Here is a 22,091-nt window from a genome sequence, read left to right on the forward strand (position 1 = left end):
GGATAGCTTCACTGATCTCTTATCGGCTGGTTTTGTGGACTCGTTCAGACATTTGTATCCTGATGCAACTGCAAAATACACGTTTTGGACCTACATGATGAACTGCAGGGCAAAAAATATTGGATGGTTAGTTTAAATTTAATTTTGTATGTGAAATGTTTGTTATAGATGGGTAATAGGCTTTATCCATGGAACACATGAAAATCAAAGTACATTACTTCATATATAATTCAGGAATCTGCAAATACCTCTATGTCCGCATAATAAATTTAGTTTCAAATGACTTCTCATTAAATATTGTTCTCGGTTGAGCTTGTTATGATTGAAAGTCAGTGTTTAGTTTATAATTTAAGGGTCGTGAGACAAGAAAACTTATGTTTGTTTATAATTTAAGGATCATTAGCCAAGAAAATTTGATTATTTTATATGTTACAGTTCATGATTCAAAAAGAAAAAAAAAAGAGCACCATGAAGCTTTTCAGTAAAAACAATGAGAAATTAAAACATACAAAATTTGAGGGTTTGAATATGCTGTATACAGCTGCTGCACTTCCACAGCTATGTCATACTAACCATACCACAGGCGGGGATAGAACCCGCCATCAGAGAGTCGGAAAACTCCAGTCAACTCCCATTGTTAAAGGCTATGCTAACGTGATGTGTGATACTTTTCATATATGCATAAATTGAACATGTACAAAATCTTAATGCATTTAGTGAAAAAAATGTAGAAAATTAATAATACATATCTGTAACTTACGAATAACCCACACCTTAGGAGAGGAATTTATGATGATCTGGTCCATCCAGGACCATTGTCAAGTGGCCCTAAGTGTGCGTTATCTACAGTTCTTGACCAAGCTCTAATAACAAATATGAACCCTACACATGCATAAAACCAAAATTTGCAAAAAATGAATACATACACAAATTTGATGAAACAATTTTTTGAAAATATTTGAACATTTGTAATGATCTTGTCTACAGACTCCTCTTCAAGGGGGGCTCCTTGGCGTGGTGAAGAGGCTCTTGGTCTAAGGAATTAGACCTCTCGGTCTCCTTCCTCAGACCGAACCTAATTACCCCCCAATCCCCCCTTCCCTATCCAATCCTCCTCCTCCTCCTCCTCCCCCTCCCCCTCCCCACCTCTCCCTTTTGCCCTTCCTCTTTTTGGCCTTTGGGATTTTTCCCACAGGGGCACTAGTTCATAAGTAGGGGGAAGGGTACCGGAGTCCATCCCATTCCGTTGAGGTTCTTGGCGGTGGCGTACTTTGCCGTGGGATCTGAATCGCCTGGGGATGTCCCGATCCCTCTCTGGTATCCAGGAGAGTGGCTTTGGGTGTCTTTCGGGCAACGGGTGTATCTCTGGAAGCCACCTTTCGGATTCCGGGGGTGGTGGCCGAAGGAGGTATGCTTTGTGGCGGATATCCGGCCGCCCTCTCTTTTGTCCACCAAGGTAGCTCGGCAGATGTGAGGTTGCTATCCCGGATTGCTGGTTTACTGGCATGAAGGGTAGGGTATGGCACGGGTTCCATGCTGCATCTGCGCTACTTGCGATGCTGAGGTCCTCTTAGGCACGGAGGGAGATTTCTGGCCCTTTCATTCCTCCTAGGAACTATCCCTCCCCGGTCCCCCCTTTTTTTTATTCTTTTTTTTTTTATTTTTATTTTCTTCTTTCTTTTTTTTTCTTAAAAAAAAAAAAGGAAGAAGTAACCTAACCATGGAGTCCCAAATCCATGACCTCGCTACCCCCGGGCCCCTTATTGTTGCCACACACTGTTCTGACCTCGCCTCATCTTTTGGCCACTCTTTGGACACTCCCAAGGCCCCTGTACCCCTTGCTGGTGCTGTTTCCTCACCCGCTTCAGGTACCGGTGCTTCCACTGACTCCTTCGATTTGTCTGACCTCCGCTCTCCTTTGACTATGCTTCCGGCCTCTCCCTCTATGGTGCGACGATTTTCGAATCGCCAGCCCGTCTCACATTGGACCGACTCTGGTCCCACTTCTAAACGCCAACGACAATCTCCAGACAATGTTATTTCATTACCTTCCCATTCTACTCGGAAAAGACCGACACGTCATGCACTCCCTCTCCACACTCGGTTTCGGACCACACAATGGACTAAATTCTTTACTTTACGACCGACTTCTTCTACTGCCTATCTTTCTGACCATAGTATTGGCAAAGCGCTCCTATGCCATGTTGGTAAAGATATTTCCTTTCATGCTCTTAAGAATGGTACGCGCATCATCACAGTCCAGAATTCTACCCAAGCTCATGATCTTTCTCTTCTTTCACATATTGATACTATTCCTATCACTATTGAAAAACATCATTCCCTCAATTCTTGTAGTGGTACTGTTATTCTGCCCCATACCAAAGTCCAACAGAACTTCCAGACATGTGGCAATGACATTCTCAAACAGCTAGAACTCCAAGATTTCCCAATTCTCAAGGTAGACACTTATGTTCTTCCTGCCCGCGGGCAAAGACAATACCCTAGCAATGTGGCTCGTTTAACTTTTGACAGCCGTGAACTCCCATCCTCTGTTTATGTAGCAGGACATCGGTTACAAGTTCGGAAGGTGATCCCTACACCGCAACAGTGTAGCAGTTGCTGGCGATTTGGCCACCCAGCAAAATATTGCAGATCTATAGCCAAATGCCCATTCTGTGGTGCCGATGACCATTCTAATACATCTTGCAGTCGACCTCCCTCTTGCCTTAATTGTCATGAGGCTCACCCTTCGTACTCTCGCCGCTGCCAGGTCTACTTAAATGAGCGGGAAATTCATTGCCTCAAAGAGGCAGAAGGTCTCCCTTATGCTATGGCAGTTTCTCATCTCCGCCTCCAAGGAAGACTACCCCGTGTGTTTCTTATTCTCATGTTTCAAAACGTCCCCCCACTTCTGGGGTCCCATCTTCTGCAGCCTCCTCTGCAGTTGCCAGTCCCATAGTCACTCCTGTGTCTAATTCTTTTGGTGTCCTGGGCTCAGACGTCCCTACTTCAACACCTCAGTCTGTCCTTACTTCTTCGTGTTCTCCCTCACAAACCCCGGTATCAACAAGACCTCGTACGACACCTCCTCCCAATCGTCCCTCTACTTCTCAGAGGTCCAACAAATCTCCTTTAACCCCTCCTTCCCTTCATCCACCTCCACATTTTCCCTTTCAGGTCTCTGTACCTAGGTCTTCCCCTTTCACTGGCTCTGTTACAAGTGTGGAGGTTCATCCTCCTCCTCATACTGTGCCTTCCTCCCCTGTCCCCTCCCAAGTTTCTTTCTCTTCTGGCACCTCCCGGGTTTCTGCCTCTTCTGTCCCCTCCCACACTTCTCCAGTTCCCTCCACCCTTTCGCCCCCCCCCCCCACTACCTTGGTACAGTTCATTACAGCTCCGATCTTTACTCAAACTCCTCCTCCTTCCATCTCCAATATTATCTCCCATACGACGTCTCTGAACTCCGAAACACTTGAAGCAATCTCTGAATATATTGCAGAGACCAAACCATCAATGGACACTAATCCACCCTCTGTTCCTTCTCTTTCCTCTTCTCCATCTGCGCAACTCCTTTCTTCACAACGCATCGTTCCTTCACTACTTGAACGTTTTCCTTTGCCACCGCATGTGGACTTTTCTAACCCTTCTACTCCGTAGGTACCCTTACCTGCAGATTTCAGGTATCTTTATCGTTGCCAATCATGGCCTATTTACAGTGGAATATTCGTGGCCTCAGGGGTAATTGGGGTGAGCTTCACATGTTGCTCTCCCAGTTTTTCCCTGTTGGTGTTTGCTTGCAGGAACTAAAATTACACTCTGCCGTTATCTATTCCATCTCATGCTATAATTTATTGTATTCTTCAGATCCTTTTCCTGATGGGACCTTTAATGAAAGTGCCATTCTTCTATGCACTGATATTCCGTACCATCAGCTATTTGTTCTTACTTCACTGCATTACACAGCAGCCCGTATCCACTTGCAAAGGTGGTATACACTCTGTTCTTTATATCTCTCTCCTTCTCAGGCATTATCTATCCCAGATATTGCCTTTCTTGTTTCATCATTACCGCCACCACTTCTGTTACTTAGCGATTTTAATGCCCATCATTTCCTCTGGGGGGGGGGGTCTCACTGTGATTCCCGTGGCATTCAGTTAGAGGCTTTTCTTGCTACCCACCCTCTCCATGTTTTAAATACAGGTACTCACACCCATTTTGATCCTCGGACTCATACTCTCTCTTGCATCGATCTCTCAGTGTGCTCTTCCTCCGCCGCATTAGACTTCACCTGGTCTGTTCTCCCGGATTTACATGACAGCGATCATTTCCCAATCATTCTTACTTCCCCTTCATATTCACCACCTCTTCGTAACCCACGCTGGCAATTTGATCAGGCAAATTGGAACCTTTACTCACAACTAACTGTTTTTAGTGAGGTTCCTTCTTCATCCTCCATTGATGAGCTTTTACACCTCTTCTCGTCCTCCGTTTTAACCGCAGCTTCTCATTCTATACCCCAAACTTCGAGCAGGCATTCTCAGAAATGCGTGCCTTGGTCTCCTGCTTGTGCTCGTGCTGTACGTTTGAAACACGCTGCGTGGGGCAGGTACCGCTACAATAGAACCATGGAGAGACTTCTTGATTTTAAGCAGAAGCATGCGATTGCTCGCCGTGTCATCCGTGATGCTAAACGCACTTGCTGGCGAGATTATGTCCCCACCATCACCTCTGCTTCCTCTATGAGTGCAGTCTGGAAAAAAGTACGAAAACTGAGTGGTAAATATTCTCCTGACCCGGCTCCTGTTCTGCGGGTTGCCGGTGTTGATATAGCAAACCCATTAGATGTTGGCAATGAAATTGGCAATCATCTGGTCCGTATTTCTCAGGGGCTCCATCTATGCCCCTCATTTCTTTCCTCAAAGTCTGCCAGAGTTAGCACCCTTGGACTTTTCTTCTCTCAGAGAAGAACAGTATAATGCGCCTTTTACACTTCAGGTACTGGAGGCAACACTCTCAGCTTGCCGATCATCGGCAGCTGGACCCGATGACATTCATATTCGTATGCTACAACATTTACATCAGTCAGCCCTTGCAGTTCTATTACGCCTTTTCAATCTTATTTGGTCACAGGGAGTTCTTCCACAGCTGTGGAAATCTGCCATTGTTCTCCCTTTCCGCAAACCGGGTACTACGGGACATGAAGCCTCGCACTATCGTCCCATTGCTCTTACCAGTGCAGTTTGCAAAGTGATGGAACGCCTGGTAAATAGATGTTTAGTGTGGTATTTAGAGACACACAACAGTCTCTCCACTCATCAATATGGCTTTCGTAAGGGCCGTTCTACCACAGACCCCTTACTATGCTTGGATACATATGTTTGTAATGCCTTTGCGAATAACCACTCAGTTATTGCCATATTTTTTGACCTTGAGAAGGGATATGACTCAACTTGGAGGTATAATATTTTGGCCCAAGCCCACTCCTTAGGCCTTCGAGGCAATCTACCATCCTTCCTTAAGAACTTTTTAACTGACAGACATTTCCGTGTTCAGGTTAATAATGTGCTCTCCCCGGACTTTATCCAAGCTGAAGGTGTCCCCAGGGATGTGTTCTGAGCACAACACTTTTTCTCCTTGCTATAAATTATTATAATCAAAAACAAGTGCTAAACCACAAGGGCTATACAGCGCTGCAGGGCAGGAAGGAAGCGAGGGTATCAGGTGGCAAAAGGGAGATGGATGAGTAATAGGTTACGGATAACAGCGGGGCAGTGGATGGTGAAAGGGTAAAGGGCAGCAAGAGACTGAACTAGAAAGGGCTGAGGGGAGTGCGAAAAGTATCATCAGAGTTTGTGGAGTAAATCAGTCGTTGTCAAGAAGTCAATGAGAGAGTCAGGATTAAAGGAGGGTCCATCAGCAAGAAGGGAAGGTAAAGAGAGAGTAGTAGAACGAAGACGACGTTGGAGGTAAATTCTGCGTGCTCGTTGATAGAGAGGGCAGTCTAACAGAATGTGGCTAATCGATACTGGAACTTGACACTACTCACAGAGAGGAACAGGGTGCCTCTCCATGAGATACCCACGAGTAAGACGAGTGTGGCCAATGCGAAGGTGGGAGAGTGGGGTCTCCCAACCTCGGCACTGATGACAAGAAGACGGCCAGTAACCAATGCTCGGTTTAATAGAATGAAGTTTGTTACCGAGCAGAGTTGACCAACATTGTTGCCAACGGGTGTGAAGGTGGGTAGCTATTGCAGCAAAATAGTCCAGAAATGGAACACCTCTATAGAAAATTGGTAGGTCATGTACTGCTGACCGCGCAGCAGTGTCTGCCTGTTCATTGCCCTGTACGTCTACATGACCAGGGACCCAACAAAAAGCAATATCTTTATGCTTGGTAGAGATACGGCATAGCCAAAGTTGGATATGGAGAACTAGGGGGTGAGATGTATCAAATTTTCGTACAGCCTGTAGAGCACTAAGGGAGTCTGAGACTACCACAAATGATGACACAGGCATAGATGCTATACGAATAAGTGCTGCAAGAATGGCATACAATTCAGCAGTAAAAATGCTAGACGAAGATAGTAAATGCCCTCGCACAACGCTGTCCGGACACACTGCTGCGAATCCGACACCGTCTGAAGACTTAGAGCCATCTGTGTACACAGCGATGGCATGAGAATAAGAGTGGAAGTGATCAAGAAAAAGAGAGCGGGAAGCCACCGTAGGCAGTTGAGCTTTCGAGCAAGGGAGTGAGAAAGAACAGACCCGAACAGCTGGAACTTCCCAGGGGGGTAGGGAAAAGTGAGATGCTATATGAACATATAAAGGTGGTAACTGAAGGGAAGACAAGAGTGAATGTAGGCGAAGAGAAAAGGGACGGAGCAAACGGGCGGCGAACGAATAAAGAATGTCTACTAATATCGGTGACCATTCTATAAATGGAAGGATTGTGGAGATTGTGAGAGCGTACATAGTAGCGAAGGCAGTGGGCATCACGGCGATCAGACAAGGATGGAACATTCGCTTCTGCATAGAGGCTCTCAACAGGGGAAGAGCGAAAAGCACCAAGGCACAAACGTAATCCTTGGTGATGGATAGGGTTAAGGCTAGAGAGAGTAGCAGGAGAGGCCGCGGAATAAATCTGGTCACCATAATCTCGTTTCGATAAAACGAGGGCTGAATGTAGGCGAAGCAGAGTTCGACGATCAGCTCCCCAGGAAAGATGAGCAAGGGTTTTAAGAAGGTTTAGCCAGCTGTGACAAGTTGCCTTCAGAGAGGTAATGTGAGGTTTCCAGGATAACCTACGGTCAAAGAGAAGGCCTAGAAACCTGACTGTATCACGTTCGGGGATACGGGAGCCATAGAGATACAAAGGATGATCGGAGATAACAGAGCGTCTAGTGAAAGTAATTTGGCGAGTTTTGGTACTGGAAAATTTAAACCCATGCGTGGTGGCCCAATTGGAAACACGGTCGACCGCATGCTGGAGAGAAACTGCAATAAGATGACAGTCAGCTCCTGCACAAGCAATAGCAAAGTCATCAACATAGAGTGATGACCAAATATTGGGTAGAAGAACAGAGGCCAAATCATTTATAGCAAGGAAAAAGTGCTGTGCTTAGAACACATTCCTGAGGGACACCTTCAGCTTGGACGAAGTCCAAATGTCTGTCAGTTAAAAAGTTCTTAAGGAAGGATGGTAGATTGCCTCGGAGGCCTAAGGAGTGGGCCTGGGCCAAAATATTATACCTCCAAGTTGTCATATGCCTTCTCAAGGTCAAAAAATATGGCAATAACTGAGTGATTATTCACAAAGGCATTACGAATATACGTATCCAAGCGTAGTAAGGGGTCTATGGTAGAACGGCCCTTACGAAAGCCATATTGACTAGCGGAGAGACTGTTGTGTGTCTCTAGATACCACATTAAACGTCGATTTACGAGACGTTCCATCACTTTGCAAACTGCACTAGCAAGAGCGATGGGACGATAGTGGGAGGCATCATGTCCTGTAGTACCCGGTTTGCGGAAAGGGAGAACAATGGCAGATTTCCACAGCTGGGGAAGAACTCCTTGTGCCCAAATAAGATTGAAGAGGTGTAAGAGTACTACAAGGGCTGACTGATGTAAATGTTGTAACATACGAATATGAATGTCGTCAGGCCCAGCTGCCGATGATCGGCAAGCTGAGAGCGTTGCCTCCAGTTCTTGAAGTGTAAAAGGCACATTATACTGTTCTTCTCTGAGAGAAGAAAAGTCCAAGGGTACTAACTCTCGGGCAGACTTTGAGGAAAGAAACGAGGGGCATAGATGGAGCCCCCGGGAAATACGGACCAGATGTGTGCCAAGTTCAATGGCAACGTCGAGAGGGTTTGCTACATCAACACCAGCGACCCATAGAACAGGAGCCGGGTCAGGAGAGTATTTACCACTCAATTTCCTCACTTTTTTCCAGACTGCACTCATAGAAGAAGCAGGGTTGATGGTGGAAACAGTCTCGCCAACAAGTGAGTTTAGCTTCATGGATGACACGGCGAGCGATCGCACGCTTCTGCTTAAAATCAAGAAGTCTCTCAGCGGTTCTATTGTACCGGTACCTGCCCCATGCAGCGCGTTTCAAACGTACTGCACGAGCACAAGCAGGAGACCACCAAGGCACACACTTCTGAGAATGCCTGCCTGAGGTTTGGGGTATAGAATGAGAAGCTGCGGTATAAACTGATGTCGAGAAGAGGTGTAGGAGCTCATCAACGGAGGATGAAGAAGGAACCTCACTAAAAGCAGTGAGGTGCGAGTAAAGATCCCAATTTGCCCGATCAAATTGCCAGCGAGGGCTACGGAAAGGTGGTGAATAGGAAGGAGAAGTAAGAATGATTGGAAAATGATCTCTGTCATGTAAGTCCGGTAGAACAGACCAGGTGAAGTCTAGTGCAGTGGAGGAAGAGCAGACTGATAGATCGATGCAAGAGAGAGTATGAGTACGAGGATCAAAATGGGTGGGAGTACCCGTATTTAAAACATGGAGGGGGTGAGAGGCGAGAAAAGCCTTCAACTGGATGCCACGCGAGTCACAATGAGACCCCCCCCCCCCCCCAGAGGAAATGGTGGGCGTTAAAATCACCAAGTAACAGAAGTGGTGGTGGTAAGGATGAAACAAGAAAGGTAAAGTCTGGGATAGAAAATGCTCGAGAAGGAGAGAGATATAAAGAACATATTGTAAACCACTTATTCAAGTTGGTACGGGCTGCAGTGTAATGCAGCGAGGTATGGACAAATAGTTGACAGTACGGAATATCATTGCGTAGAAGAAGGGCACTTTCATTAAAGGTCCCATCTGAGAAAGGATCCGAAGAATACAATAAATTATAGCCTGAGATAGGTTGGAAAACAGCCGAGTGTAATTTTGGTTCTTGTAAGCAAGCACCAACGGGAAAACCTGGAAAGCAACATCTGAAGCTCACCCCGATTACCCCTGAGGCCGCGGATATTCCACTGTAAATAGGCCATGATTGGCGATGAAGAAAATACCAGGAATCCGTAGGGAAAGGCACCTACGGACTAGAGGGGTTAGAAAAGTCAACGTGTGGCAGCATTGGAAGATGTTCAAGCAGCGAAGGAAAGGAGCGTTGCGGAGAATGGGGTTGTGAAGATGGAGGAGAGGGAAGAGAAGGAACAGGAAGTGAATCAGTGTCCATTGAAGGTTTAGTCTCTGCAATATATTCTGAAATGGCTTCAAGTGTTTCTGAATTCAAAGATGTATGGGAGACCATATTGGAGATAGAAGGAGGAGGGTGAGTAAAGATTGGGACAGTAATGGACTGTACCAAAGTAGAGGGGGAGGTAAGAGTGTAAGGGACTGGAGATGAAGTGTGGGGGGGGGGACAGAAGAGGCAGAAACCTGGGAGGTGGCAGAAGAGGGAGAAACTTGGGAGGGGACGGGGGTGGAAGGCATAGTACGAGGAGGAGGGTGAATCTCCACACTTGTAATAGAGCCAGAGAGAGGGGAAGAACTTGGTACAGAGACTGGAAAGGTAAAGTGTGGAGGTGGAAGAAGGGAAGGAAGGGGCAAAGAAGATTTGAGCAATGTGGATTTTTTGGACTTCTGAGAAGTAGAGGGGCGATTGGTATTAGGTGTCGTACGAGGTCTTGTCGATACTGGGGCTTGTGAGGAAGGACGCGAAGATGTGAGAACAGACTGAGTTGTAGTCGGGACGTCAGAGCCAAGGTCAGCAAAAGGATTAGATGCTGGAGTGGCTATGGGAGGGGTAACAACAGAGGAGGCTGCAGAAGATGGGACCCCAGAAGTGGGGGGATGTTTGGAAACACGAGAATAAGAAACACGGGGTAGTCTCCCTTGGAGGCGGAGATGAGTAACTGCCATAGCATAAGGGAGACCTTCTGCCTCTGAGGCAACGGATTTCACGTTCATTTAAGTAGACCTGGCAACGGCGGGAGTACGAAGGGTGAGCTTCATAACAATTAAGGCAAGATGGAGGTTGACTGCAAGATGTATTAGAATGGTCGTTGGCACCACAGACTGGGCATTCGGCCATAGATCTGCAATATTTCGCTGGGTGACCAAAACGCCAGCAATTTCTACACTGTTGCGGTGTAGGTATCACCTTTCGAACTTGTAACCGATGTCCCGCGACATATACAGAGGACGGGAGTTCTCGGCTGTCAAAAGTTAAACGAGCTACATTGCAAGGGTAACGTCTCCGCCCACGGGCAGGAAGGACATAAGTGTCTACTTTGAGGATTGGGAGATCCTGGAGTTCCAGCTGTTCAAGAATGTCATTGCCACATGACTGGAAATTGTGTTGGACTATGGTTTGGGGCAGAATGACAGTACCACTACAAGAATTGAGAGAAAGATGTTTTTCAATAGTGATAGGAGTAGTATCTATATGCAAAAGGAGAGAAAGATCATGAGCTTGGGTAGCATTCTGGACAGTGACGATGCGCGTACCGCTCTTGAGAGCATGAAATGAAATATCTCTACCAACATGACACAGGAGCGCTTTGCCAATACTATGGTCAGAAAGGTAAGCAGAAGAAGTCGGTCTTAAAGTAAAGAATTTAGTCCATTGTGTGGTCTGAAACTGAGCGTGGAGAGGGAGTGCATGACGTGTCGGTCTTTTCCGAGTAGAATGGGAAGGTAACGAAGGAGCATCATCAGGAGATTGACGTTGGCGTTTAGGAGTAGGACCGGAGTTGGTCTGGCGTGAAATGGGCGGGCGATTCAAAAATTGCCGTACCATAGAGGGAGAAGCCGGAAGCATAGTCAAAGGAGAGCGGAGTTCAGACAAATCGAAGGAGTCAGTCGAAGCCCCGGTACCTGAAGCGGGTGAGGAAACAGCACCAGCAAGAGGTACAGGGGCATCAGGAGTGTCCGAAGAGTGGTCTAAAAACAAGGCAGGGTCAGAATGGGATGCGGTATCAAGAAGGGGCCTGGGGGTAGTGGGTTCATGGATTGGGTTCTCCATGGTTAGGTTACTCCTTTGCTTTTTGTTTTTAAGAAAAAAAAAAGAAAGAAGAAAATAAAATAAAAATAAAAAAAAAGAATAAAAAAAAGGGGGGAGTGGGGAGGAATAGTTCCCAGGAGGAATGAAAGGGCCGGAAATCTCCCTCCGTGCCCAAGAGGACCTCAGCACCGCTAGTAGCGCAGATGCAGCATGGAACCCGTGCCATACCCTACCCTTCATGCCAGTAAACCAGCAATCCGGGATAGCAACCTCACATCTGCCGAGCTACCTCGGTGGATAAAAGAGAGGGCGACCGGATATCCGCCACAAAGCATACCTCCTTCGGCCACCACCCCCGGAATCCGAAAGGTGGTTTCCAGAGATAAACCCGTCGCCCGAAAGACACCCAAAGCTACTCCGGGATACCGGAGAGGGATCGGGACATCCCCAAGCGATCCAGATTCCATGGCAAACTACGCCACCGCCAAGAACCTCAACGGAATGGGATGGACCCCGGTATCCTTTCCCCTACCTAGGAACTAGCGTGCCTGTGGGAGAAATCCCAAAGGCCAAAAAGAGGAATGGCAAAAGGGAGGGGTGGGGAGGAGGAGGAAGAAAGGAAAAAGGGGAGGATGGGATAGGGGAGGGGAGATTTGGGGGTAATTAGGTTCAGTCTGAGGAAGAAGACCAACAGGTCTAATTCCTCAGACCAAGAGCCTCTTCACCACGCCAAGGAGCCCCCCCTTGAAGAGGATTTTGGCCCAAGCCCACTCCTTAGGCCTTAGAGGCAATCTACCATCCTTCCTTAAGAACTTTTTAATTGACAGACATTTCCGTGTTTGGGTTAATTATGTGCTCTCCCCGGACTTTATCCAAGCTGAAGGTGTCCCCCAGGGATGTGTTCTGAGCACAACACTTTTTCTCCTAGCTATAAATGATTTGGCCTCTAGTCTTCCATCCAATATTTGGTCATCACTCTATGCTGATGACTTCGCTATTGCCTGTGCAGGCGCTGACTGTCACCTCATTACAGTTTCTCTCCAGCATGCGGTCGACCATGTTTCCAATTGGGCCACCACACATGGGTTTTAATTTTCCAGTACCAAAACTCGCCAAATTACTTTCACTAGACGCTCTGTCATCTCCAATCATGCTTTATACCTCTATGGCACCCGTATCCCTGAACGTGATAGTCAGGTTTCTAGGCTTCCTCTTTGACCGTAGGTTATCCTGGAAACCTCACATTACCTCTCTGAAGACAACTTGTCACAGTCGGCTGAACCTTCTTAAAACCCTTGCTCATCTTTCATGGGGAGCTGATTGTTGAACTCTCCTTTGCCTACATTCCACCCTCATTTTATCGAAACTTGACTATGATGACCAGATCTATTCAGCTGCCTCTCCTGCTACTCTATCTAGCCTCAACCCCATTCATCACCAAGGATTACGTTTATGCCTTGGTGCTTTTCTCTTTCCCTGTTCAGAGCCTCTATGCAGAAGCGAACTTTCCATTCACCTACATTCGCTCTTGTCTTCTCTTCAATTTCCACCTTTCTATGTTCATGTAGCATCTCACTTTTCCCTACCCCCCTGGGAAGTTCCAGCTGTTCGAGTCTGTTCTTTCTCACTCCCTTGCTCGAAAGCCCAACTGTCTACGGTAGCTTCCCGCTCTTTTTCTTGACCACTTCCACTCTCATTCTCATGCCATTGCAGTGTACACAGATGGCTCTAAGTCTTCTGACGGCATAGGATTCGCAGCAGTGTTTCCGGACAGCGTCGTACGAGGGCATTTACTATCTTCGGCTAGTATCTTTACTGCTGAATTGTATGCCAATCTTGCAGCACTTATCCGTGTTGCATCTCTGCCTGTGTCATCATTTGTGGTTGCCTCAGACTCCCTTAGTGCTTTACAGGCTATACAGAAATTTGATACACCTCACCCCTAAGTCCTCCGTATCCAATTTTGGCTACTCCGCATCTCTACCAAGCATAAAGATATTGTTTTTTGTTGGGTCCCTGGTCATGTTGACGTACAGGGCAATGAACAGGCAGACACTGCTGCGCAGTCAGCAGTACATGACCTACCAGTTTCATATAGAGGTGTTCCATTTACGGACTATTTTGCTGCAATAGCTACCCACCTTCACAACTGTTGGCAACAACGTTGGTCTACTCTACTCGGTAACAAACTTCAATCTATTAAACTGAGTATAGGTTACTGGCCGTCTTCTTGTCACCAGTGCCAAGGTTGGGAGACTACTCTCTCCCATCTCCGCATTGGCCATATTCGTCTTACTTATGGATATCTCATGGAGAGGCGCCCTGCTCCCCTCTGTGAGAATTGTCAGGTTCCATTATCGGTCAGCCACATTCTGTTAGACTGCCCACTTTATCAACGAGCACGCAGAATTTACCTCCAATGTCGTCTTCGCTCCGCTGCTCTCTCTTTACCTTCCCTTCTCGCTGATGGACCCACTTTTCATCCGGACACTCTCATTGACTTTTTGACAACTGACTGACTTCACAAACTCTGATGATGCCTTCAGCCCTTTCTACCTCGATCTCTTGCTACCCTCTACCCTGCACTATCCCCTGCCCCGCTGTTTTCTGTAACCAACTGATTGCCCCTCTTCCCCTTCTGCCACCCAGTACCCTCGCTTCCTTTCCTACCCTGCAGCGCTGTATAGCCCTTGTGGCTTAGCGCTTCTTTTTTATTATAATAATAATTGTCTACAGACTGGCATTTGTAAATAATTAACCGGTTCCTAAGTGGCCCGATAGTAAGTTAGGATTCTACTGTACATTATTACCCGTGGATATGTTGTACTGACTAGTTAGTAAAGTGTTAAAAAAAATTTGTTTCCTTTTTATTAAGCTTTTATAAATAAGTTATTTGTTTAACCCTGATAGCATTTTTTTCTTCTTCAGGAGACTGGATTACTTTGTCCTTTCTGAACGCTTGGTTCCTCAACTATGTGACAGTCTCATCCGGGACACACTCACTGGGTCAGATCACTGTCCTATTACACTGCTGATGCACATGTGATACCTCTTCAATTGTCCTTATTAGTTAACCTCCATACTGGTGAAATGTGAAGTAATATAAATACATAGGTCAAATAAATAATGTCTTGTTTACCTTATATAAAAACTTGTTAGTTTTCAGTGTAAGAAGTGTTTTAAACTTACAATGTATGCTCAAAATGGTGTCACTCTTTTATATCAATTTTACAAGTAATTTGTTCTGAAATTACCTTTCTTTTTTATATAGAATACAGTACTGTGTATCAAAATGCTAATTAAGAATTTTCAATTGTTACATTCAGCATTTGCATCTTTATAGTATTTTATGTTATAAAGCATTATCAGCACATGCTAAGTTTGATGTGCCTTGAAATGCACTTAAATGTTTTTCATACACTTCTTGAATATTAAATTTCCTGCAGGGTAACTCCTATGATCTTTTCCAAGTGCCATGCTTTTGAATTTGCTCTACACTTTGACCATGTAACTTTAATTCCCTTGTATAATATTCTTTCACTCTCTGAAGGATCATTTGCCTGTTTTTTATGTATATAAAACCATTCCATGCCTATAAAAATTTTGTTTGACTTTTCCTTCACGAAATCATAACTTCATTGAATATTCCTTTTTATTTAATTTATTCTACAATTGCACACAACCCACTCAAAATATCAATTAACAAATTGTGCATAAATTTTTGTATTTATGAAAGATGTAAAATTTGCTGAAATTTTAAAGTACATCTTGTATTGATAAGGTACATGTATTTCCATTTGTTGATATTGTTCATTACTAAGAGCAGTGTTTTTATGAAGTCAGTTGTATACATCGATATGAAGCAGATAAATGAAACTTATTTTTCAGGAAATAGTATAAAATTCGAGGTCGGATATTACTACATGATTTGTACATGGCTTGGAATAATCGAGAAAAAACAGCAGTAACGTGTGGCTCAGTGTGACATGTTTATTGTGTTCATATGTTAAGTGTGTGTAGTAAAAAATAAATACTGTCAGTGTTAACTCTCTTATTTATCTCTCTCCTTAAATCTTCAAGAGGTAACCTGGTTGATCTGCCAAGTGTCAGATAAACCTGGCTGTGGGTCAGTAGGCTGTTAACAGGAACAGCCTAGTCAAATACAATCAGTAAGGAAGCCTAGCCGAAGACTGAGCTGCAAGAGCTGAAAAATCGTCAAAACTGGTTACAGATATGAATCAGTACTCGACAATTCAGCGAACATAGTGAGCTGAAGACTCATATTTTCACATTTAGTATTTCCGCACATACTAAAATGGGGGCAAGAAGCTGATTTAGTGGATATAAAGACATTTATGCATAGGATTAAGCTTTAAGTTTCAAGAGCAAAGAGCTCCTGATCCTAGAAATTAGACCTATCCTCAGTTAACTTAAATCAAACTAAACATTCCATTCCCCCAGTTACAGGAAGACGCATGGATTCTGAGTTTTCCAAGGTTATAAATTGTGGATAATGTGCACTCTTGAGAGATGTCTACAACGAAGGCTCCATTATTTTCCTTTATACCCAGCAGCTTACTATCAGTGATTTGTATGTTAGTGACAGGCTTTTAATCCAAGGAATTAGAGCTGCCCTCCCTTGGATCGAATCTAATTGCCTTCTGTTACCCAAACACACTTCTATAGGTTTAGCACATTTTAAATATACAGGAAGGTCCTGTTTGTGCTGCTCTTAGGTTCCCGCAAGCGGGTGGAAAAAGTTTTTTCATTATTGAATATGTCTAAGATGCCTGTTAACATGTTTTCACTATCATGTATTAGTACGTAATACAGCTAGGCACAAAAAAAAAAAAAAATTGCAGTACATGCAATACTTACCTTAAGATGATAGCCCTTGAGGTTTAGTGCTGCTTTTTTATTATAATAATTACCTTAAGATGGTGCTAGTTACCCTTCCCGTATGCAATTGTGTGAAAAAGGCAGAAAAGTGGTAAAGTGCCAAATATAATGAACAATGCTCAACTGAAAGTCATGTTGGTGAGGGGCTCTTGATTTAGGGAATTGGATCTGTGCTCCAGTTCCCCGAATTAAGCCTGAGTGCAGAGGTTGTTCATGGTTCAGTGGTAGGGGCATTCAGCTCACTATCAAGGAGATCCAGTTTGGTCCTGGGGAGAGGTGAAGATATTTGGCATGCTCATTTACACCTATTGTGCCTGCTCTCCTTGATGCTGGTGAGGGAATTGGATCTTTGCTTCAGTTCCCCTGAATTAAGCCTGCATACCTTCCACATCCACCCCATAGGCGCTGTATAATCCTATGGGTTTAGCACTTCCCCCTTGATTATAATAATAATGTCCCTGCACTACATTCACCTTGCATCCAACAACTGCAGTTTGTTTCTTTATGCCCGAAAGTTAATTTGGCTGCTAAAACCTCACACTTTCTTTCTTGAACACATTTAGTCTCATTCTTGTGTCATAACTGTGTACACTGATGACTCTTAAATCCCTCAATGGTGTCTGGTATATAGCTGTTTTTCCAGCAATAATCCAAGGACATTTACTGGAGTTGGCAAGTATTTTTCACAACAGCATTTTATGCAATTCTTACTGCTATCATACACATGGCGACCATGTCTGCCTCCTCATTATAAATATGTACAACCAGAAATCTACCCATCAACGTTTTATCCACCAATACACAGTCGACAAACTACTGTCGTTACTTCCTATATCATATCTCATATACTTATTTATCTTTTCTTTAAAGATGTGTATTATCTATTACCAAACCTCTTTCATTACAAAGTTCATTCAAGGGCCTCCCATTATCATTTACCCCTGGCACCCCAATTAAATTGCTATGCCCTCTGCAACAGTTTCTTTCACATTAGCATTCAGGTTCTCTACAACAATTACTGTCTTAGTTCAAAAGTTCCTATACACTTGCTTCGGTGGAAATAAATGGTATAAAATACCGACAATGGAAATATAAACACACATGCAGTATAATGTGATCCTTTATTGACAATGTTTTGCCCACACAGTGGACTTTTTCAAGTCACAAACAGATCTACCTGGGTGGAAGGTACGCGAATATTTATTGTCAGGTTCAGAATGCTGGGTCAGGTGGAGAATGCTGCATCTGATGATCTACTGAGTGGGGTTATAGTCTAGACCCCTCAAGGAAGGTTCCTTGATGTTGGTGAGGGGCTCTTGATTTAGGGAATTGGATCTGTGCTCCAGTTCCCCAAATTAAGCCTGAATGCCTTCCACATCCCTCCCCAGGCGCTGTATAATCCTCCGGGTTTAGCGCTTCCCCCTTGATTATAATAATAATATAGTCTAAAAATCTTAGGTAATTTGGAAGGGAGACTGGATAAGTTTGTGAGCAGACCTGCAGTGTTCCTCCAATCCTATGCTCTTATGTGGGATAGCGATGAAGTTTCTTGGCAAGTGGTTCAGCTATGTTATAGAAGCCATTGTTCTGGTTGAAGTTGCTGTATAATCCTCCGGGTTTAGTGCTTCCCCCTTGATTATAATAATAATAATCTGGTTGAAGTTGTTGGATATAGAAATAAACGATGATTCCAGGATTCTTCGGCACTGAGTGTTGAGTTTCTGTAGTTTATTAAATGGTTGTGTGAATTAGTGTTGTACACAGGCATTCCTTGTATCGTCAGACCTGCTTGCGTATTGGTGTTCTGAAATACGTGTTTGGAGGTCTCTTGATGTTTCGCCCACATATAATTTGCTGCAGTCATTACAAGGGATTATGTATAGTATACACCCTGCAGAGGATGGAAGCTTGTCTTGTCTATTACTGGTAATGTCCTTGATGGTCGTGGTTGTGGAGGTAGATACTTGGAATGAGGTATTGGAAAAGATGTTGGAAACGTGTTTGGCAATGGAGTTGGTGGGGAGGACTATGTATCTCTTCTCGGCAGTGTCTTCTCTGGGTGTGTTGAAGATGTTTAATGCCTGTCGTCTGCAGTCTCTGATGAAGTGATGAGGATAGTGAAGTTTGGAAAATACTTGTTCAATTATAGCGCATTCTTCCTCAAGGAACTCATTGCTGCAGATTCTGAGTGCGCACAGGAAAAAGCCTATAATTACACCACGTTTAGTTTTGGTGTTGTGGTGAGAGTAGAAGTGGAGAAGATCGTTTTGGTTGGTAGGTTTTCGATAGACTTTAAAATGAAGTTCATGGTCAGCTTTGCAGAGAAGAACATCAAGGAAAGGAAGAGTGTTGTCGACTTCTTCTTCAAGTGTGAACTGGACTGAGGGCTCGACCTGGTTGAGCTTGTCTTGGAGAGCTTGAACGTTGACGCGTCTGGGAGTTATGAGGAAAATGTTGTCAACATAACGGAGCCTTGTGACAGACGAAGGAATAATGGTGGAGAAACGCTCGGCTTCCAGATGTTCCATGTATAGGTTCGCCAGGACTGCACTGAGTGGCGAACCCATGGGTAGTCCAAAAGTCTGCTGAAAGAGGTGATTTTCGAAAGAGAAACACGTAAAGCCAACACATAGTTCAACAAGGTCGATGAAATCGCTGGCTGGAATAGGAAGATCAAGTGAATCGTCAATTTTCCTGCTTCACATCCAAAACCTCTCTCTCTCTCTCTCTACATTCTTCAGGTGCATAAACACTTAAGTAAGTAAGTTTATTCAGGTATACACAAATACAGTTACATAGAATTATCATACATAGCAGCATATGTGTAGAGAACCTAGGATAACCCAAAAAAGTCAGACAGAGTGACTTATTTCCATTGGGGTCCTTTTTACCTTATTATTATAATATAAAGGTTATAATAATTTCTTATTCTAAAATGAAGATAACATCTTATTATCATACTAAAAAGACTATCTACTACACGAGGGTCATTAAGACTATCTACAATACGAGGGTCATTACTAGGAATAAGGTAAAATTTACACGTATGTTAGATAAAAAATAGAAAATCATTCCCCTCCCTTTCTGTAGCTACATTCATCAGACACCTTTTGGCAGTCTTCTTGAACTGGTTCATGCTATGACTGGCTTTGACATGTGCGGGTAGTCTGTTCCATTCCTTTATTGCTGTACAATAAAAGGTGTTTGAGGCCTGGCCACTGACTGTGGGTACTACAAAGTTGTGCTCTCTCCCCCTAGTACTATGATTGCTTTGGTTCCCAACCTTGACAAAATTGACAGCAAGATATTCTGGACATTGTTTGTGAGCAATTTTATAAACATGATTTAGCTTCAGTTGTTTTACTCTGTCTTCAACATTCAGCATATCCAACTGCTGTAATTCATCCTGGCCTACATGTTCTCTTGGTCCCAGCCCCAGGATGAATCTTACGATTTTGTTCTGGGTGATTTGCAGTCTATCTTTCAGTTTTTTTGTCAAGGCAGAGTACCATGAAGAGCAAGCGTAATCCATATGGCATTGTATAAGGGCTAGACATAGGGTCCTGCGAGCCTCCGTAGGTAGACACTGTGCTTGTCTATACAGGAACTTCAGTCTGGCATTCGCTTTCTTTACTACACTGTTCCCTATCAATTCTCCTGACATGCATGGGTCAAAGGGGATTTCCAGATATTTTACTGATGAAACCAAAGTGATGGGCTTCCAATTGCACTGAACATTAAAATTATTTACCCTTCTCAGTTTATGTTTCGTGCCAAAGAGAATGGCTTCAGTTTTCCCTAGGTGTAATGATAGTTTGTTGTCTACTAACCATTTGCTGCAGGACTCCAGTTCCAGTGTTAAAACATTAGCAATATCTTGTGGGTCTTTACCTGTCACTAACAGAGCACTGTCATCTGCATACAGTAGGAGTTTGCACTTGACACTGATAGGCATATCATTGACATAACATAAGAATAATAAGGGACCCAGAATACTACCTTGGGGAACTCCACATGTTATCGGCAGGTGTTCTGTCTTTAATGGTGAAATACTGATATCTATTAGTAAGGGAAGATTTGAAGTAAGCAAGCGCATGGCCTCTTATACCGTAATGGTCAAGTTTGTGGAGTAGGATGTCATAGTCTACTGTGTCAAAAGCTTTTCTTAGGTCAATAAAAATTCCTAGTGGATATTCCTTCTTCGCTCTTTTACTCATATACAATAATATTTATTTCTCTTTTCCAGTCCCTAGTACACTTAGTATCTGCTTTAGCAATCACCACTGAAATACTAGCAAAATTTCCTCTTCAAAACCCTCTTCACTGCTCACGTTTCCCTTAACTTCACAAACCCCTTACAGTTAACCCCTTATTACACACTCCCCTTCCCACCTCACTTCACAGTCTGGCTTCACCAATTAACTTCTAACTCTTTCCATTCTGGTAGACCAGAAAGGTTTAATCAATGGTTTTATCCTTCCAAATCCCCCTCAATTCCATTTATCGGGGGTTGTGTAGTGTTGTTGACTACTGACCTGTTCTGCTGTCTCAGCCATTTTTAAAACACTGAGGGGAGTAACGCCACCTACATCCTGACTTTCCTTATTCCAATCCACATAATTCTTGAATTTATATTTTTATATTCCTTCTTTTCCTTCCGTAACTGATCATTCAACATTACTCCTACTCCTTCCTTAGCTCTAACTCTCTCAGATAAACTTGAGCTAATCCTATCAATTTCTCTCCACTGAAAATCTCCCAAATCCTTCAACTTTGTTTCACTTAGAGGTAGGACATCCAGCTTTTCATTAATAACATTGACAATCAAATCTTTCTTATCTGCATTACATCCATGCACCTTCAAACAACCCAGCTTATAAAGTTCTTTTTAAATTTAGTAATATAAAAGGGGTTACTAGCTCTTTTCTCCTAGTATATTAGTCGTATCTTACTGAAACATTTAGTCATTATTGGGTTGCAGTCTCTTCAAAAAAATTTGTTCAATTAGTCGACGCTAAATAAGGATAGCAATGCATGCAACCATATGACCTGTCTTTGTAATACTCATTTGTGCTTTATAGTAATCTGTTTACAATAATGTTTTATCACTGATTTCATCATTGCTTAGTTAATCTTAAGTTAATTTTAAGCCAGCCCGTAATGCTATGCATATAAGTGGCTTTGGCATGCTGCTCTTACCTGTATTTTTTTTTTTTGTACCTCTGTATGTATGCTTAAATTTCTAAATAAATAAATAAAATAAATAAATAGTCTCCAGATGTCACATATCTGTGTTGTATGACCTTTGTAGGTTTAGCACTTCTTTTTTATTATTATAATAATCACATATCTTATCATTAGCAATGAAATGCTTTGCCATATCTTGTATGGTTTGCAGGAAATTGTCTGTGAAAGGTGGTTGTATGGGACACAATATTTATTCTCGCTTGTCATGTTTCTTTCACTTTGAATAAAGGTTGTTAGTGCACTCAGCTCACACACTGAGGTCTGTGATTCAATCCCCGGTACGGGTGGAAATATTAGGACATGTTTCCTTAAGACACTGCTGTCTATGTTCACCTAGCAGTAATATAGGTACCTGGGTGATAGTGGACCCGTATGGGTCGCATTATTATTATTAAAGATTCGCCGGTATTCTCCTGGCCCGGGCCTTTTCCAAGTGGTGGCCCGGCCTTGGCTCCCTCTTTAGGGAGTGTCTGAG

At 43.7% G+C, this 22,091-nt stretch overlaps 1 protein-coding gene across 3 annotated transcripts in view; it reads left to right on the top strand.

The window, feature by feature from the left end:
- The window catches only part of LOC128696980 (DNA repair nuclease APEX1), a 66,249-nt gene extending 50,733 nt beyond the window's left edge, over positions 1-15,516 (top strand). For all 3 annotated transcript variants that reach the window (XM_053788438.2, XM_053788441.2, XM_053788439.2), the window contains 2 exons: positions 1-126; positions 14,399-15,516. The exon at positions 1-126 is cut by the window's left edge and continues 55 nt beyond it. In XM_053788438.2, the coding sequence (XP_053644413.1) occupies positions 1-126; positions 14,399-14,516 (244 nt within the window). In that variant the 3' untranslated portion in view covers positions 14,517-15,516. The remainder of the gene's footprint in view (positions 127-14,398) is intronic.
- The last annotated feature ends 6,575 nt before the right edge of the window (positions 15,517-22,091 follow it).

This window comes from Cherax quadricarinatus, chromosome 49, assembly GCF_038502225.1.
Source record: "Cherax quadricarinatus isolate ZL_2023a chromosome 49, ASM3850222v1, whole genome shotgun sequence".
NCBI lineage: Eukaryota > Metazoa > Arthropoda > Malacostraca > Decapoda > Parastacidae > Cherax > Cherax quadricarinatus.